The sequence below is a fragment of the Schistocerca nitens genome, chromosome 2 (genome assembly GCF_023898315.1).
Source record: "Schistocerca nitens isolate TAMUIC-IGC-003100 chromosome 2, iqSchNite1.1, whole genome shotgun sequence".
In the NCBI taxonomy this organism is placed as follows: Eukaryota; Metazoa; Arthropoda; class Insecta; order Orthoptera; family Acrididae; genus Schistocerca; species Schistocerca nitens.
This window is the reverse complement of record NC_064615.1, coordinates 291,373,723-291,391,286: the sequence shown is the minus strand read 5'-3', so window position 1 is coordinate 291,391,286 and position 17,564 is coordinate 291,373,723. Positions and strand designations below refer to the sequence as shown.

Here is a 17,564-nt window from a genome sequence, read left to right as displayed (position 1 = left end):
GCTTTGAACTCCATATTCTCAAGCTCTTCAGCAACTTTTGAAGCCTCACACTGCAACATGGGTCCAGACAAATGTAAGTTGCCCACAAAGACTTTGTCTTTCTCATTCATCTCGATTACCTTAATCTTTTTGTCAAGTGTTGGGAATACATATTTTTTGTTCAAAGTCATGTTGTCACTCAAGGTGTTACAAGTCAACTGAAACTGGCAGAAAATAATGCAGGTAAGGCATTTCTTTGGAATGCTTGACCTCACCTGGTAAAACCATTGTTTAAGGGGAAAACAATCATATCTTTCACATAACAGCATTGTCAGGGCTAACAATTGTGTCCTTTTATAGTCATGAACAGCTAAGGTATACTGTAACACAGCAGTACCGTATAACATTTTTTCCCACAGAGTACAATGTACTGTTAATCAATCTATTTCCACATTAGGCACATTACACTTTATACGAAAAATTAGCATAAAAAGTGCATTGAATCTATCTGTGGCTATACTCTGCAAACCACTGTTACATTCATGGCAGAGGGTACATCTCACTGTACCAGTTTTTGGGCATTTTCCCATTCCATTCAGGTGTGGAGTGTGGGAAAAATTATTGTTTAACAGACTGTCTGCTGTAATTATTCCAATCTTATGTTCACGATTCCTAGGGGAGTGATACGTATGGGGTTGCAGTATTCCTGAAGTCATCATTTGAAGCTAGTTCTTGAGAAGAATAGGGACGTACATATCTGCAACACGAGAGGGAAAAATGACCTTTATTACCCACTGTTAAAGCTGTCAGTGGCTCAGAGAGTTCAACAGACAGCAATAAAAATATTTGATCATTTGCTCAATAACATAAAAGTGTTTGATAGGTAGTGAAGCAATGTTTAAAAAATCTAATTCAAAATCATTTCTCCTGGACAACTCCTATTCCATTAACGGATAATATGTTCATTAATGTCAACACTAATCCTGTAAACTGACTCATTCTGCATTATTTTGATAAAAGAATTGTTCAAATGATCTATGGAACATGTAAGTAACTAACTAACTTGTCAGTAGACTTCCTCGAGATAGTTTACGTCTATCTTCAAGAGTCTGCCAGTCCAGTTCTTTCAACACCTCATCTCAGAGACACTCTCCCATGGGTCATACAAACCTGTGACCATTCATACTGCCCTTCTCTCTAAACATTCAATATCCACTGTTAGTCCTGTTTGGTATGTGTCCCACACATCTGAGCAATATTCTAGGATGTGTCGCACTTGTGGATTTGTAAGCAACCTCCTTTGCTGACTGATTGCATTTCCCCTGTATTCTACCAATAAACCAAAGGCTGCTGCCTACTTTACCCACAACTGAGACTATATGAACACTCCACTTAATGTCCCTACTAGGTGTTGCACCCAAGTATTTGTATGAGTTTACAGATTCAAATATGACACAATAATATTACATTCACGGGCTACTAAGTTTTTTTCATTTTGCGAAGTGCTCAGTTTTACAGTTTTGAGCATTTAAAGCAAGTTACCAACCACTGCACCACTTTGAAATTTATCAAGATCTAACTAAATATTTGTACAGCTCCATTCGGACTGCACTTAGCTACAGATAATTGAATCACCTGCAAAACGTCTGAGGCTACTATTAATATTGTCTGTAACATCATTAATACACATTATGAACAGCAAGGGATCCAACACCCTCCCCAGGGATGCACCTGAAGTTACTTTTACACGTGTCGATGACTCTCCATCCAAAATAACATGCTGTGACCTCCCTACCAAGAATTTCTCAATCCAGTCATGTATTTAATCTGATACCTCATACGATCATACTTTTGATAATAAGCATAAGTGCAGTACTCTTTCGGGAATTGAGAAATACTGCAACTACCTGACTGCCTTGATCCATGTCTATCACAAAGCCATATGAGAAAAGTGTGAAGTTGGTTTGACTTGATCGATGTTTTCGTAATCCATACTGGTTGGCATGGAGCAGATCATTCTGTTCAAGATATCTAATTACATTTGAGCTCGGAATATGTTCTAAGATTCTACAAGAAATCGGTATCAAGGACATTGTACGATAGTTTCGTGGATCACTTCTGCTGCCCTTCTTGTAAATGGGTGTGGCCTGTGCTTTCTTCCACCTACTGGGCACACGTTTTTGTTCAAGGGATCTACGAAAGATTATAGTTAGAAGAGACGCTAGCTCAGCCACAAATTCAGTATTGAATTTGATATGGATTCCTATGGGCCCTGGACATTTATTCACTTTTAACAATTTCAGCTGTTTCCCAACACCCCTGACACTAATATCTACTTCACTCATCTTTTCAGTTGTGTGAGGATTACATCTGGGCGATACTTGTAGGTTTACCTACGTAAAAGAACATTTGAAAACAGGGTTAGCATTTCTGATTTTGCTTTACTACTCTCCATTTGACTTCCTGTCTTCTTTGGGAGTGACTGAACAGTAATTTTGGTGCCACTAACAGCCTTTACATACAACCATAATTTCTTTGGGTTTTGTGAAAGACTATTTGACACTGTTCTGCTATGGTAGTCACTGAAGGCTTCACGCACTGCTCTCTTCACTGTCACTGAATCTTTCTATCCATAGCACTAGGCTTTGTTTGCACCTATGATGCAATAGTCTCTGTTTCTTTGTAAGTTTCCTTACAGTGACTCTATACCATGGAGGATCTCTCCCATCATGAACTGTTCTATTGGGTACATATCTATCCAATGCATAGTCAAACAATGGACAATCCAGGATGGAATGTAAAAATTATATGAAAACGAAACTTGCTACTCACCATACAGCAGAGATGCTGTGTCGCAGATAGACAAAACAAAAAAACTGTCACAAAAAAGCTTTCGGCCAGCAAGGCCTTCATCAAAAACAGATGACAGAAACCCATACACACACTCCAGCAAATACAACTCACATTCACAACTGCAGTCTCAGGCAACTGAAACCACACTGTGAGCATCAGCACCAATGCATGATGGAAGTGGTGACGGTGGGGATAAGGAGGAGGCTGGGTCGGAGGGGGGGGGGATAGTAAGATAGGGGTGTTGGACAATGAAGTGCTGCAGGTTACACGAAAGGGCAGGGGAGAGGTTTGAAGGCGGGGGACGAGGGTTTAGCAGAAAAGGAGAGAAGTGAAAAGACTGGGTGTGGTGGTGGAATTAGGGCTGTGTAGTGCTGGAATGGGAACAGGGAAGGTGGTGGATGAGTGAGGCCAGTGACTAATGAAGGTTGAGTCCAGGAGGGTTACTGGACCGTAGACTGTATTGCAGGGAAAGTTCCCACCTATACAATTCAGGAAAGCTGGCGTTGGTGGAAAGGATCCATGTGGCACAGGCTGTGAAGGAGTCATTGAAATGAAGGACGTCATGTTTGGCAGCATGGTCCACTTGTTTCCTGGCCACAGTTTGTTGGTGGCCATTCATTCGGACAGTCAGGTTGTTGGTTGTCTTGCCTACACAGAATGCAGCACTGTGGTTGCAGCTCAACTTGTAGATCACAAGTCTGGTTTCACAGGTAGCCCTGCCTTTGATGGGATAGGTGATGTTTGTGACTGGACTGGAGTATGTGGTGGTGGGAGGATGTATGGGACAGGTCTTGCATCTAGGTCTATTACAGGGATATGAGCCATTAGGCAAGGGGTTGGGAGCAAGGGTTGTGTCCAGATGGATGAATATATTGTGTAGGTTCGGTGGACGGCAGAATACCACTGTGGGAGGTGAGGAAAGGGTAGTGGGCAGAACATTTCTCATTTCAGGGCACAACGAGAGGTAGTTGAAATCCTGGCGGAGAATGTAATTCTGTTGGACCAGTCTTGGGTGGTACTGAGTTACGAGGAGAATGCTCTTCTGAGGCCGTACTGTGGGGCTTTGCAAGGTGGTGGGAGACTGGAAAGATAAGGTACGGGAGATTTGAATTTTTACAAGGTCAGGAGGATACTTATGGTCTGTGAAGGCTTCAGTGAGACCCTCAGTAAATTTCGAAAGGGACTGCTCGTCACTGCAGATGCAAAGACCACGGGTGGCTAGTCTGTGTGGAAGGGACTTCTTGGTAAGGAACAGGAGGCAGCTGTCGAAGTGAAGATATTGCAGATGGTTTGTAGGTTTGATATGGACGGAGGTACTGATATAGCTATCTTTAAACTGGAGGTCAACATCTAGCCACCTTCCTAGATGTTGACCTCCATCTTGTCGCATCTGAAGTGACGAACAGTCCCTCTCAAAATATACAGAGGGTCTCACTGAAGCCTTCACAGACCGTAATTATCCTCCCAACCTTGTGCAAAAACAAATCTCACATACCTTATCTTTCCAGTCTCCCACCACCTTCCGAAGTCCCACTGTCTGGCCATGGAAGAGCATTCCCCTCATAACTCAGTACCACCCAGGACTGGAGCAACTGAATTATATTGTCCGCCAGGGTTTCAACTACCTCTCGTCGTGCCCTGAAATGAGAAATGTTCTGCCCACTATTCTTCCCATGCTTCCCACAGTGGTATTCCGACGTCCATCCATCCTGACACAACCCCTGCTCCCAACCCCTTTCCTCATGTCCAATATCCCTGTAATAGACCTATGCAAAACCTGTCCCATACATCCTCCCACCACTACCTACTCCAGTCCGATCACAAACATCACCTATCCCATCAAAGACAGGGCTACCTGTGAAATCAGTCATGTGATCTACAAGCTAAGCTGCAACCAATGTGCTGCATTCTATGTTGGCAAGACAACCAACAAGCTTTCTGTCCACATAGATGGCCACCGACAAACTGTGGCTAAGAAACAAGTGGCCCACCATACTGCTGGGCATGCTGCCAATCATGACATCCTTCATTTCAGTGACTGCTTCACGGCCTGTACCATATGAATCCTTCCCACAAACACCAGCTTTTCTGAATTGTACATGTGGGAATTTTCCCCGCAATATATCCTATGTTCCCGTAACCCTTCTGGCCTCAACCTTCATTAGTCACTGTCCTAACTCATCCAGCCCCTTCCCTGTTCCCATTCCAGCACTATACAGCCCTCATTCCACCATCACACCCAGTCTTTTTACTTCTCTCCTTTTCCGCTAACACCCTCCCCACTTCTACCCTGTCCTCCGTATAACTTGCAGCACCTCACCGTCCAGCACCCCTACTCTACTATCCCTCCCCATCCCCACCCCAACCTCCTCCTTACCCCCACCCACCCAGTCGCCACTCCCATCATGCACCAGTGCCACTGCTCGCAGTGTGGTTTCATTGCTTGAGATTCCACTTGTGTGTGTGAGTTGCATTTGTGTGAGTAGCAACTTTCCAGTGCTTCGTCAACTATTCTTTTAAATTTAAGCCATAGTTCCTCTCCATGCTCCTGTCCTGAGCTAAAAGTTTGAAGTTCCTCACTGAGACTTGACACTACTGTTTCTTTGTCTAGTTTGCTGAATGTACAAATCTTTCTGCTTGTTTTAGTTGTTTTGCTATTCACTGTTGCTATAATTGCCTCATGATCACTGATACCAGTTTCAATGTGGACTTCCTCAAAGAGGTTAGGTCTGTTTGATTGCCATAAGATCTAACATATTTCCATCATGAATGGGGTTCTGAACTATCTGTTTGACATAGTTATCAGAGAAAGCATTCAGTAACATTTCACAGTATCTCTTGTCATGCCCACCACTAACAAAGCTACAATTATCCCAATTGATTGCTGGATGATTAAAATCTTCTCCAGTTATTGCAGTACAATTTGGGAACTTATGTGCAAGCAAAGTAAGGGTTTCGCCAAAGTTTTCAGTTACGTCAAGAGGAGAATCTGGTGGTCGGTAAAAGGACTGTATTATAATTTTATGTCCATCCTTGATACTGAGTCTAGCCAAAACAATCTCACCTGCAGCTTCAATTTCTATTTTGGTGGATTCGATTTTCTTGTCTACTGTGACAAATACCATCTCCATTTCTCATTTCCCTATCCTTTCAATTAAGGTGTTTTTCTTGTTGTGAGTTGATTTTAAGTGATTGACATATTGCGCGATCCAAGTCTTTACTTGTTCCCTTGTAATAACAGTTACTTTCTTTCCTGAATTTCACAGTCGCTGTCTTTCCTCTTGATGTTGTTGTCCTGCTAGGTAGTGCCGCATATTTGACTACTGACTTCTTCTCCGACTGCAGAGGGGCGAGGGCTATAAGAGACTCCTACATTTAAACAACCCACTACAAAGTGACAAAACATGGTACCTGTTATTTCCAAATCCATGTCATTCATTACATAGGATATTGTTTTCATTCACAAATTCCATAAGTTTGTCATACATAAATATTTTCTAATATTTTTAGAAATGAAAGAGGAAATTGTGATGGGACTGTAGTTATTTACATTATCTCTCTCAACTTTGTATGTACTGGGATAACTTTAGATGTTCTCCATACATCAGGGAAAAGTTCCTGCTTGAAGTGAGCAGTGATATAAGTATGTAAGTATTTCAATTAGTGTGCTCTTCTTTAAGATTGCACTTGCATGAATGTGTGTGTGTGTGTGTGTGTGTGTGTTTCTATTTTGAAAGAAGGACTTTTATTGTTTTGGCTACCATATCTTGTGAGACAGAGGTGATATTCACTGGCACTCTACATGCACTTACTTTATATTAATCGTCTTGGGCGTTTTTATTTAAGTTTATCATGCTAGCAGCAACACCTGTGATAAGTTGTTAAATGTGGTGACTACTTTCAAGTGATTCATTGCTTTCTTATTTTCTTGTGACAATGCTGAGTCACAGACAGGCACAACGAAAAGACTCTCACAATTACAGCTTTCGGACTTTAAGGCCTTCGTCAACAATAGACAACAGACACAAATACACACATACACATACACACACACACACACACACACACACTCATGCAAACGCAACTCACACACATGACTTTTTGTTGTGCCTATCTGCGACTCAGCATCTCTGCTATTTGGTAAGTACCAACTTTCTTTTTCATAATAGTGTTCTATTTTTGTATGATTCTATATTTTCATCAGATCGACTTTTTTAATTATAAATGTATTCATCATTATGCATTATTTTTGCTATTATTGTCATTTTTCTTAGTGTTTCGGAATATTTTGTATTAAACAGTGGAAGGTCTAGGATGGAATAACAACAATAATATTATGAAAACGACAGATAGCTACAAACCACGTAGAGGAGGTACTGAGTTTCAGAGAAGCACAATGAAAAAACTGCTAAGCATTTAAGCTTTTGGACAAAATGTCCTCCTTCCAAAACAGAACACAAACACACACACACACATCCAAGCAAATACAGCTCACACACACACACACATGGTTGCCAGGGCCCGGCCAGGCACAGTATCCCTGTGTGAGTGAGTTGTGTTTCCGTGAATGTCATGGTTTGTGTTCTATTTTGGTAGAAGGACTTTTTGTTCAAAAGCTTAAATTGTACGAGGGTAACCCCAAAAGTAAGGTCTCCTATTTTTTTATAAGTACAGAAGTCTGTTTGTGTGGCAGTTGGTCACACTGTTACGATGAGTGCTTCACGCGCTGTGTGTAAACAAGCAGCTTTCGGCCATTAAGGCCTTCGTCAACAATAGATACAAACACACACATACTCACACAAACGCAACTCACACACACGACTGCAGTCTCAGGCAACTGAAACCACACTGAGAGCAGTAGCACCAGTAAATGATGGGAGTGGCATCTGGGTGGGGGTAAGGAGGAGGCTGGAGTGGGGAGGGATAGTATGGTGGGAGTGGCAGACAGTGAAGTGCTACAGGCTAGACGGAGGGCAGGTGAGAGGTAGGGAGGGGGGGGGGGGGGGGGAAGTAACGGAAAAGGAGAGAAATAAAAAGACTGGGTGGTGGTGGAATGATGGCTGTGTAGTACTGGAATGGGAACAGGGAAGGGGCTCGATGGGTGAGGCAAGTGACTAAAGGAGATTGAGGCCAGGAGGGTTACGGGAACGTAGAATGTATTGCAGGGAAAGGTCCCACCTGCGCAAGTCAGAAAAGATGGTGTTGGTGGGAAGGCTCCATATGGCACAAGCTCTGAAGCAGTCATTGAAATGAAGGATAGCGCTCAGCAACTAGGTGGTCCACTTGTTTCTTGGCCGCAGTTTGTTGGTGGCCATTCATGCAGACAGGCAGCCTGTTAGTTGTCATGCCCACATAGAATGCAGCACATTGGTTGCAGCTTAGCTTGTAGACCACGACTGGTTTCACAGGTAGCCCGGCCTTTGATGGGATAGCTGATGTTAGTGACTGGACTGGATGCTGTAAGTCACTCAATAATATAAAGCTCTGCCATGCTGTGTAAAAGCAGTTCCATTAGGTGTTATGAATTTAGCAGCTGTTCCATACACTATGTACATAACACATATGTAAATACTTCAGTGTTTATATCATTATTCACCTGCTCTATACTGTATATGATACATGGAATAGCTGTGAATTTATCAGCTGTTCACTTCAGGGTTTACATCATTATTTCTCCAGCTCTGTAATGTACATGGTACATGGAATAGCTCATAAATTCACAACACCTAGTGCAACAGCTCTTACACAGATGGCACAGCTTTATATTATTGGGTGGGTTAGAACATCCCATACTGCTTGAAAATGAGAACATGCCTAAATTGTAATGGTAATAAATAATGTCTTAACAGCCAAAAATGGATGATTTCACTAAAAAATAATTTTTATACTGAAATATAAATGATTGTAGGAGTCTATCTAAAATACAGTGGGTGATAGAGACAAATTGTTTGCATATTTTGAATCAGCGTGTTTCACTTATCTTAGAACAAGTGATGGATACCAAGATATCACCAATTATCAAAATTTGTTTTCCAGTTTTAAGATCAGTTCGACCCTCCTTCTTGAAAATAGGAATGACCTGTGCTTTTTTTCCAGTCCAGTTTTGAGTCCAAACACGTTATTTATGGATACAAAATTTCTGCTTATTATTTTAATCAAAATACTAGAGTAACCTTTTTATCAACAAAATAGATAAATTTCATTTTGTTTACAGAATTTCACTACAGCTAAGAGAGAACATTCAGTTCTGTAATAGCACTATTTCAATTTCAAAGTGACTATTTTTTATTAAATTGTATGTTATTATTCACTGCTCAATACGATACAAAAAATAAAGTAGCTCATTTTGTGACCACTGATGATAATTTTAGAAGTTCTTGGGTACTGATAGCACATCCTACATACAGAATCTTCCAGTCAAACTTAAAGACTTTACACTGAGGCCTTCTTCCATGAAATTGAACCACGCAGCCAAGCACAGCAAGCAGACCAAAGTACCAGATTATAAGAGTGAGTGTGATGCAGCACCAATATCCAAGAACTTTCAGTTTCAAAGTAGCTCACCGCTTTCATCTAAGTCACATTATTTTTTAACTAAAAATATATTTTAAGCACCATCTTACCTCTGCAACTAAAACAGATAACTCATCAATAGGTTTTGATGACATATCACCACAAAGCAATACTTTCTGATAGTTCTGAGATGTTACTGGCTCTTTGTAACATTTGATAAAATAACAACATTTTGTTTTACTGTTAACTGGGAAACTGTTGATAGGTATAAGCTGTCCAGCTGTATTGACTGTGACAATTAACAAATATTCTGTTGTCTTATCCAAGAAATCCATCACAATTTTCTGTAACAAAAGAAGAGCGGAAAGAAATGTAACACAAGTTCAACAGATGTCAATACTTTCTGAGTTAAACGAGTGACTACAGCATTGGCATTGACATAAAACAGCTGCAACCACCTACCATAAAAATCAGAAAACTACAGAAAAAATAGCTTTTTGTACAGCTCTCACTTAGAATGAAATGTTGAAAGATTGTCATTACTGGAAGTAACGGTTTTCATAGCTTAGTGATAAAGTGACCACAAAAATGTCTCCATTTATTCATTCCTCATGTTCTGTTCGTATCCCAATAGGAAGGTCCTGCCTCTTAAGCCAAAGTCACTAACTTACGCTTTCATGATGGAGTTAAGACTCAGAGGTATGTTGATCCGAAGCCCAGTGGTGGAAAGTTTTTACTGTCAGTATTTGGCCAGCAGGGAGATGAGGGGTAGTGGTGTAAAATTCCTGATCACCAGTATCTGCACCAATGTCTTGCTTAAATTTCCATCCACCCTGCAGTGTCTCATAAAGTAAGGGACACACAATACTGTTGATGATGACCCATCCGGCAGAGTGGGATGCTAAACTCAACGGATCGCTTGGTGCTATTCGAAAGGAGTATGCTATGTGCCAGCACTGGGTTTCATGCTTCTTGTTCACTTCATCCACAAACCGAACATTACACTTACGAGACTCAACACAGTCATCAAGTCAACACGGATTAACACTTGACACTACATAACAGCTCAGAGGAGGGCAACAGCAAACCGCCTACACTAGGACCTCATCGTTCCGTAAGTATGGGACTACTTTGGCTTGACAACAAGAATGAGCTCCTTTCAAGGAATTGAAATAATCCAAGGCATGCATGAAAAAAGAAAAACTCAATCTGCACACTGTATTAACAATAAACTATCAATAAATTCTTAATACTAATTGTTCTCATCCCAGTTAAATGTAACCTAGTCAATTACTTTAAAAAACTGCTCCTCCCTCGGTTTATACACTGTTATTTTTTAATAAAATACTTACCTTCATTTGTAACAACAGATACCTGTTTACAATACACTGCTGTAAGTCACACATCTAAACATTGGCACTTACAATTCAGCCAACTGGAAATTTTAATCCTTGAATCCAGATACATAGATTATTTGTAGACTGGGTGGCTAATGATGCAAGCTTTTAATTTTCTTCTGGATTTTCTTTCCCTTCTGATCTTGCTTTGTTAGACTGGAGCTTATTGAAGAACTTTCCACCAAGGTCTGAAAGTGCATTCTGATTCTATACAATGAGACAAACTCTACATGAAAATTAGTTTTCTGTACAGTATTTTGATTGTGCAAATCCCATTTCAGCTGACACTAAATATTATTAGAAGCCATATGCAATATTAAGCAAAAAATGATCTGATAAACATGTGTAACAATGGCAAGGTCCTTACAGAGGCATCCACATGTGCTGTCATATTCTTTACATATTGTAATATTCTCACTGCTCCCTTCTGTAGTATAAACACTTTCCAAACTTCAGCTTCATGTCCCAGATAATAATTTGTTAAGACAACAGGAAATGAAAATATGGAAAATTAACCAACACTCTAGCCTTCTCATCAACACTATGAAAAATACTTGTAAGTAACATAAGCGTTTCTCTGCATTGACTCCATTTCACTTTTTATTGAGGATGATCCCAAGGAATTTTACAAAAAGTGTTTCACTTAGCGTATGACCATTTATTTTTATATCTGTAATCAGAAGATATTTTTTCTTGTATGAAGTTGGATTATATAAGTCTGTGTGAATTCGGACTTAAATTGTTGACTATGAACCAGTTGTAGTCCTGTTCGACTAACATTTGGGTTATGTCTGTCAAAGGTTGAATTCAGGCCCTGGATTTCATGCTTATATCATCAGCAAACATTACAGTTTTTGACTGTGCTTTAAATCTGTTTGGAAGATCATTTCTATAGGTCAACATAAGCAACAGACCTAATACCAAACCTTGTAAGACCCCCTCCATTCTGATATTAGCTTTATCCCTTGTAGACAGTTTGTTAATGTGACTTATTGCTTTCTGATATGAAAGCAAGAATTCACCCATACTAAAGGGGTGCCACTGATAACAAAATATTTTATTTGACACGTACTTTATGGTCCACACTGTCATGGTCTCACAACACTTCAACAGAATAATTTTCCTGTTTATCTATGCCAGGACTTCATTTATGAAGTCTTGTATAGCTTTCTCTGTGCAGAATCCTTTACAAAATCCAAAGTGAGATTCAGTTAACAAGTACTACTCAGAAAAATGAGGCAGTATTCAATAATTAATCATTTCGTAAAAACTTCTGGAAAAACTGGAAGGAATAAAATAGCTGTGTAATTATGAGGTGGTTTGAGTATGTACAGTTGTATATACAGCTGTTACTACAGCTTATTTAATTCTCAACAAATATCCACCGAGCTACTGATGATAGTGCTATCAAGTCAGCTAAAGGTATCATCACTTCTTAGTGACATAATACAATTTTTATTCCCCTTAGAGTTTGTATCTTTTTAATCCAAAATCTATTGGCGCGGGATGGCATATCTGTCAAAGTAAATCTAATGCATCGCTTTGTAATTGATCATATGTATGGACAATGTGAATACAGAAGGACCTCCAGTACCATTCTAGTGTAGCTGTGTATACCGTTTGTGAGCAAGATCTTGTTCTGTACTGCTCAGCCTGTCGGTGCCTCCTTGGGGTAACCTGATGATACCCCATCTGAGCAAAACATGTCATTCTGGATTTAATAAAAAAAAAGCATTCACACTAACAACTGTAACTTCTGGGTTTAGAAAATGTGTAATTATCGACTTAATATCAACATCTTCGATAAGTTGGATTTCCTCATATTTGTGGTTTCAGATGGTGTGCCTGATCCGATAGAACCACTGGATTCAGATACATGTGTGATCCCTCGAAGAAGACGATATCTGGGAGACAATTTGCAAGATGTTGAGGCAGCCAGTTGCAGTTAATACACTAGAAGCTATAGCAAATCATATATCTTAGTGAAGGATTTTAGTTGTATTCCAAAAGCTCCTACAAAAACAAAAAACAAAACAAAAACAACTGGACACTTAAAAGGGAGAAGCATCATATTGACTTCAACAGCTAAAAAAATGTCTATTGAAGAAAAAACTTCAAGGAAAATGGTAAAGTTAGAAGAAAATGAGAAGAAAGCATGACAATAACCAACAAGCAGAAAATTAAACACAAGCAGAAAACAAAGTGTGTGAAAGTAAAAGACATAAGTGATGAAGTGTCATCCAGTAAATCAGAGGAGAGTTCATCACTAGAGATTTTTAATTGGAAATGGGATGTTGTGATTGTTGTCTATATTTTGGTAAAACTCAAAATTAACTATTTTTAGTACTAAAGTGAACTTGAAGGCAGTAGATTGTGATGATGAATATAAGGTCTCATACCTTTAGTGGGTGTGGGACTACAAAAACACATTTTATATCCCTAGTAGCAGAAGATATGGCTTGTGTATCACATTAAGGGCACATTAAGGGCATTGCGATGATTCTGCCTCTAGCGTTGCCGATAGCTACAATTATAACTTAATTTGTTAATTAGCTGCCAAATGATATTTGTTTTATTCCAAAATATTGACAATGAATTACTCTTTTAAATAAATACAAACTTTGTTGTGTAAGAAATAATTTCTACAAAATCATCAAAAATGTCATTTTTATTTCACAGTACACTACTCTCACCTACATTATACTCAAGCACATGTTCAATGCATTGCAGTCTGACATAAAGGTCTTACTTATGTAATGCCACACCTTAAAGATAAACTAAAGGAATATCAACTGAAAACTATTTCTACTATCTTGATTTTTTAAATGTAAATATTTCTCCTTAAGTCATTTAGGAATGATACACTATATGTGTTATTTTTGTTATTACCACTTTGTAAATGAATACAATAGCCCGCCTTATCACTGAAATTTTTATTCTCAGTTTAATTACATACTTTAAGTTCAAGACATTTATAACTTATGTTGTGGAATAGCTGCAATTTATGATGCTTAAGTTTGTAATTATAAACCTACCTTGTTCCTGAAATCACGTTATTTACTACAGTTTGTAATTATTAGCTTAGGCCTATTTAGTTACTGTTCACATTAATGGTTGCAATATTTTCATTTTCAACTTTTTTTACTTCATGTAACATAAACCTTTCCCTTTGAAGCAATTATTTTGTTTACCAGATCAACGCAACATGAATAAACAAATAAATAAGAAATTATGTAATAGCCACTTGGTGAGTAGATTTCTTATCTATCCAATTACATTATATTCTCAAAAACTGGTTATTTTTGTTTATAAATTACATAACAAGCTACTTTTACACTAAACAAATTACATTTCTAAACAGAAATTCTTTAAATCTGGAGTTGCTATAAGAGTCTATTTCATTGGCTTACTTTCAAATTTTGCTTTGCTGTCTGTTAGAAAATTAATATTATTGAATAAGCGGTCACAGATTTTGGTAGCCATATTATTCAACCCTTGCCAAGACAAGGTCAATTTTTAACTTATAGTTATTTTTGCTTCAAGAACATACTGTAATTTTGGATGTAATCATTTTCTCTGTACTCTAAGGGATTATTAACAAGAAATCATATAACAATAGATACTAAACAATAGATACTAAACTCTTTAAACAGTTGTTTATGAGTTCTCATGCACCTCCTGACCTCCTGAGGAAACTATAACATGATAACTGATCCGTACCTTATCTACTAGTAATGGTACATTATTCACTGTTTGAAAGCCACTGGGGTCATTCTACAGGCTGCAAGAAAGTACTTAAAAAGTGTAGGACTGATGACAATTTTCAGTCAGCTGTCTCACATATGTGAAAGAAAATCATGAAGCCTTCGGCAACTGGAGTGATATCCGCAATTATAACATGCACAATGGTAAGAAAGATGCAGACATGCAAAGCTGTTGATGCTCCATTACATGGGACAGTTTTCCAGCAGTGGCCATTAAAATGTTCGTCCATCTAAATTTACTGAAATGGAATTTTATAATTTCAGGGAAAGATGTGGCACAATCTTCACCATAAGCCACTACACAGTTTGAACGCGTTTTCTGACGCTGAAACAGAAAATTGGACTGCCTCAACAGTCCACCATTAGGCCTATATGAAATGAACATATATTGGTCAAAAAAATCCCACTCTATATGTCATTAAGTTTTATGCTATATTTATGCTAAATTGTCTTGCATTCTTATACTAATTTGTTCTTGTATTATAATGCTTGTGTAATGTTAACAATGTAACACTGACGGAGTCTATCCACTCATAATTGGCGAATGACGATGCTACAGTAATAAATGATAACGATCCTAGTACATTCTTACTGCGACTTTATAACGATGATAACTATACTTCTAAATCGATAGGTTATCTCAAAACATAATTACATAGGAGATTACTGAATGAAATACGGTGAGTCTGCTAAATTACCGATTTCTTTCTCTCCAAAACTTGCAGTGACACAACGTGTAGATGTGGATGTTTAAGAAGATTTATATTTTTTTCTATTTAAGTTCTCATCGATATGTACAACCAAAAATTCTACACATTCTATCTTGGTTAATAATTCTTCCTCGTGCTTTTTAACTGTAGCATTGGTGTTGTACGCCTCGTTTACATTATATTACATTGTGGTTTGCGCAATGCGGGGTGTATCAGCTCTCATTAATAGAAAAAATTAATATGACAATTCAATTAAAATTTTCTCGCTAATCAAATTACCCATATTCACAAATTCTGGAATCACGTTCGGTGTACCCAGTACACAGTATCGTTCAGCATCCATTTCTTATAAAACACCGAGTGACATATGAAACAGTACAACAAGCTAATTTGAACTTTTCTCTTACATTCGTATCTTCGTTGCTCAACATTTTCGTCCATTTTTCGGATTTTATTCTCAGCGATCTTGCGAGATACGCAAAGATGAAGTCCAATCGCGGATCTTCGTCATCGTCCTTTTTCTCTTCCTTCGCCTCACTCATTGTGAAGTTGACACCTGTTAAAATAATTTGTATTTCAACACCTAATCACAAACATAACCAAAGCTTAACTACTTCCTTAAGTACCCAAAATAAAGTGCGAATATCGCAACTGACAACAAAGATACATTGTTGTGATAGTACCAGCCACTTCCATGATATACATATTTAACAAGAATACTAACCACAAGCGATCGTCGATTAAATTTAACCGCTTTCTTAACGCTACCTAATCAATTTTTTCGTTCCAACCGCACAAACATACGTATATTTTACTACATCGTCCTTACTCAGCAGCGCAAGGTGTTAGGTCGATAGCAGTCGCTATGGCGATTCGATTTACCTGTACAGTGTACTATTTACGGAGGTGTTGGTCTTGCAATATCAGCAGCACCTCCACTGACCGTGTGCGGCTGACATTCAATTGCTCTCTTTCCTCATGCTTTAATATCTATTTCTAGCACGGCATACCGCTAGCATATGTCCAAATTCCTCTACAATCGATCGATTTTTTGCATTTTATCGAATGGACAGTCCGTTTCAGAAACTTTGCACTTTTGTTTTTGTTTACACACAGTTGCGTAAACAGTTGCGTATAGGCCAAATTTGTGTAACCATATTTTCGTGTTTATCTGTAATTTAACTGACTTATTCTTAATAAACTATTACGTTTATCATGAGTGAAAAGTGCTTGACTTGCCGTAGAATTGTTAGGTCGGGGCTTTGGTGTGATGGGTGCTGTAGTTTTTTCCATGTGGGTGACTGTAGTGGCGTGGGAATAGGGGAAGTAAGTGAGACTCATCAGTGGTTTTGTAGGATTTGTAGTAGAGATAGGAAGATACTAGAACAGGAGGGGAAAATTGCCGCCCTTCAGGCTGAGTTAGACAAGGCCAGGGGAGATCTTGACAGGTTAAGGAGGGAGAAGGGTAAAGAGAGGTGGGAAGTGGCAACAGGCAACAGGAGGAACAGGCCTAGAACTTTGTCTGACAGCTTTATGGTGAATGTGGAAAATAGATTTGACCTGTTGCTTCAGTTAGAAGCTGGTGAGCCTCAAGCAGTTGCAGGTGTAGACAGGGCACAACAAACTTTCAGCAGCAAATTGAAAAGTAAGAATGTAGGGAAATCAGTAAAGAGAAAGAAAGTGTTGTTGTTAGGTAGTTCCCATGGAAGAGGTGTTGGCCAACTTTTGCAGGATGAACTAGGATCAGAATACCAGGTCACCAATTTTTTTAAACCTAGTGCTGGTCTGGAGCAGGTGACAGAGGATTTAGGATCACTTTGCAAAGATTTCACTAAGGAAGACACCGTGGTTATAGTGGGTGGGGCAGGTAACAGTATTGACAGAGATCCTGGGTACAGTATAGAGTGTGACCTGGCGAAGATTGCGTCAGCATCGAAGCATACTAGTGTTGAGTTTGTATCTGTTCTTGGGCGCCATGACCGACCTCATTTGAACTCTTCTGTCAAGAGAGTTAATTTGGAGCTGGAACGGCTGCTCATGTCGGGTGCGGGGTCACACATTGGTGTGGTTCCTGTTGATTCTCTCAGTAGGTGGGATTATACTAGGCATGGCCGTCACCTCAACAGGAAGGGGAAGGGTAAATTGGCTGGGGAAATAGCAGGAAAGTTAAAGGGGGGAGGCACTATCATGAGTGGTAAAATACCAGTGGTTATAGGATTCAGAAAAGACCCTTTTTTAGGGTAGGGAGGACAGAAAGAAAGCAAATTTTAAGAGAGGTTAGAACTGAGACAAAGCTTCAGTTTGAGAAAGAAATCAAAAAACATAATTCCAGCTTATTACATCAGCAT

The 17,564-nt window shown here is 39.0% G+C and overlaps 1 protein-coding gene across 1 annotated transcript in view; it reads right to left on the bottom strand.

Moving 5' to 3' along the window:
• Positions 1–16,050, bottom strand: part of LOC126234993 (dynein beta chain, ciliary-like) — a 732,993-nt gene extending 716,943 nt beyond the window's left edge. The window contains exons 1-3 of the mRNA XM_049943730.1: positions 15,941–16,050; positions 15,624–15,772; positions 9,456–9,689 (exon numbers count right to left, since the gene is read on the bottom strand). Coding sequence (XP_049799687.1) covers positions 9,456–9,689; positions 15,624–15,758 — 369 coding nt within the window. The 5' untranslated portion in view covers positions 15,759–15,772; positions 15,941–16,050. The remainder of the gene's footprint in view (positions 1–9,455; positions 9,690–15,623; positions 15,773–15,940) is intronic.
• Between the last annotated feature and the right edge of the window lie 1,514 nt (positions 16,051–17,564).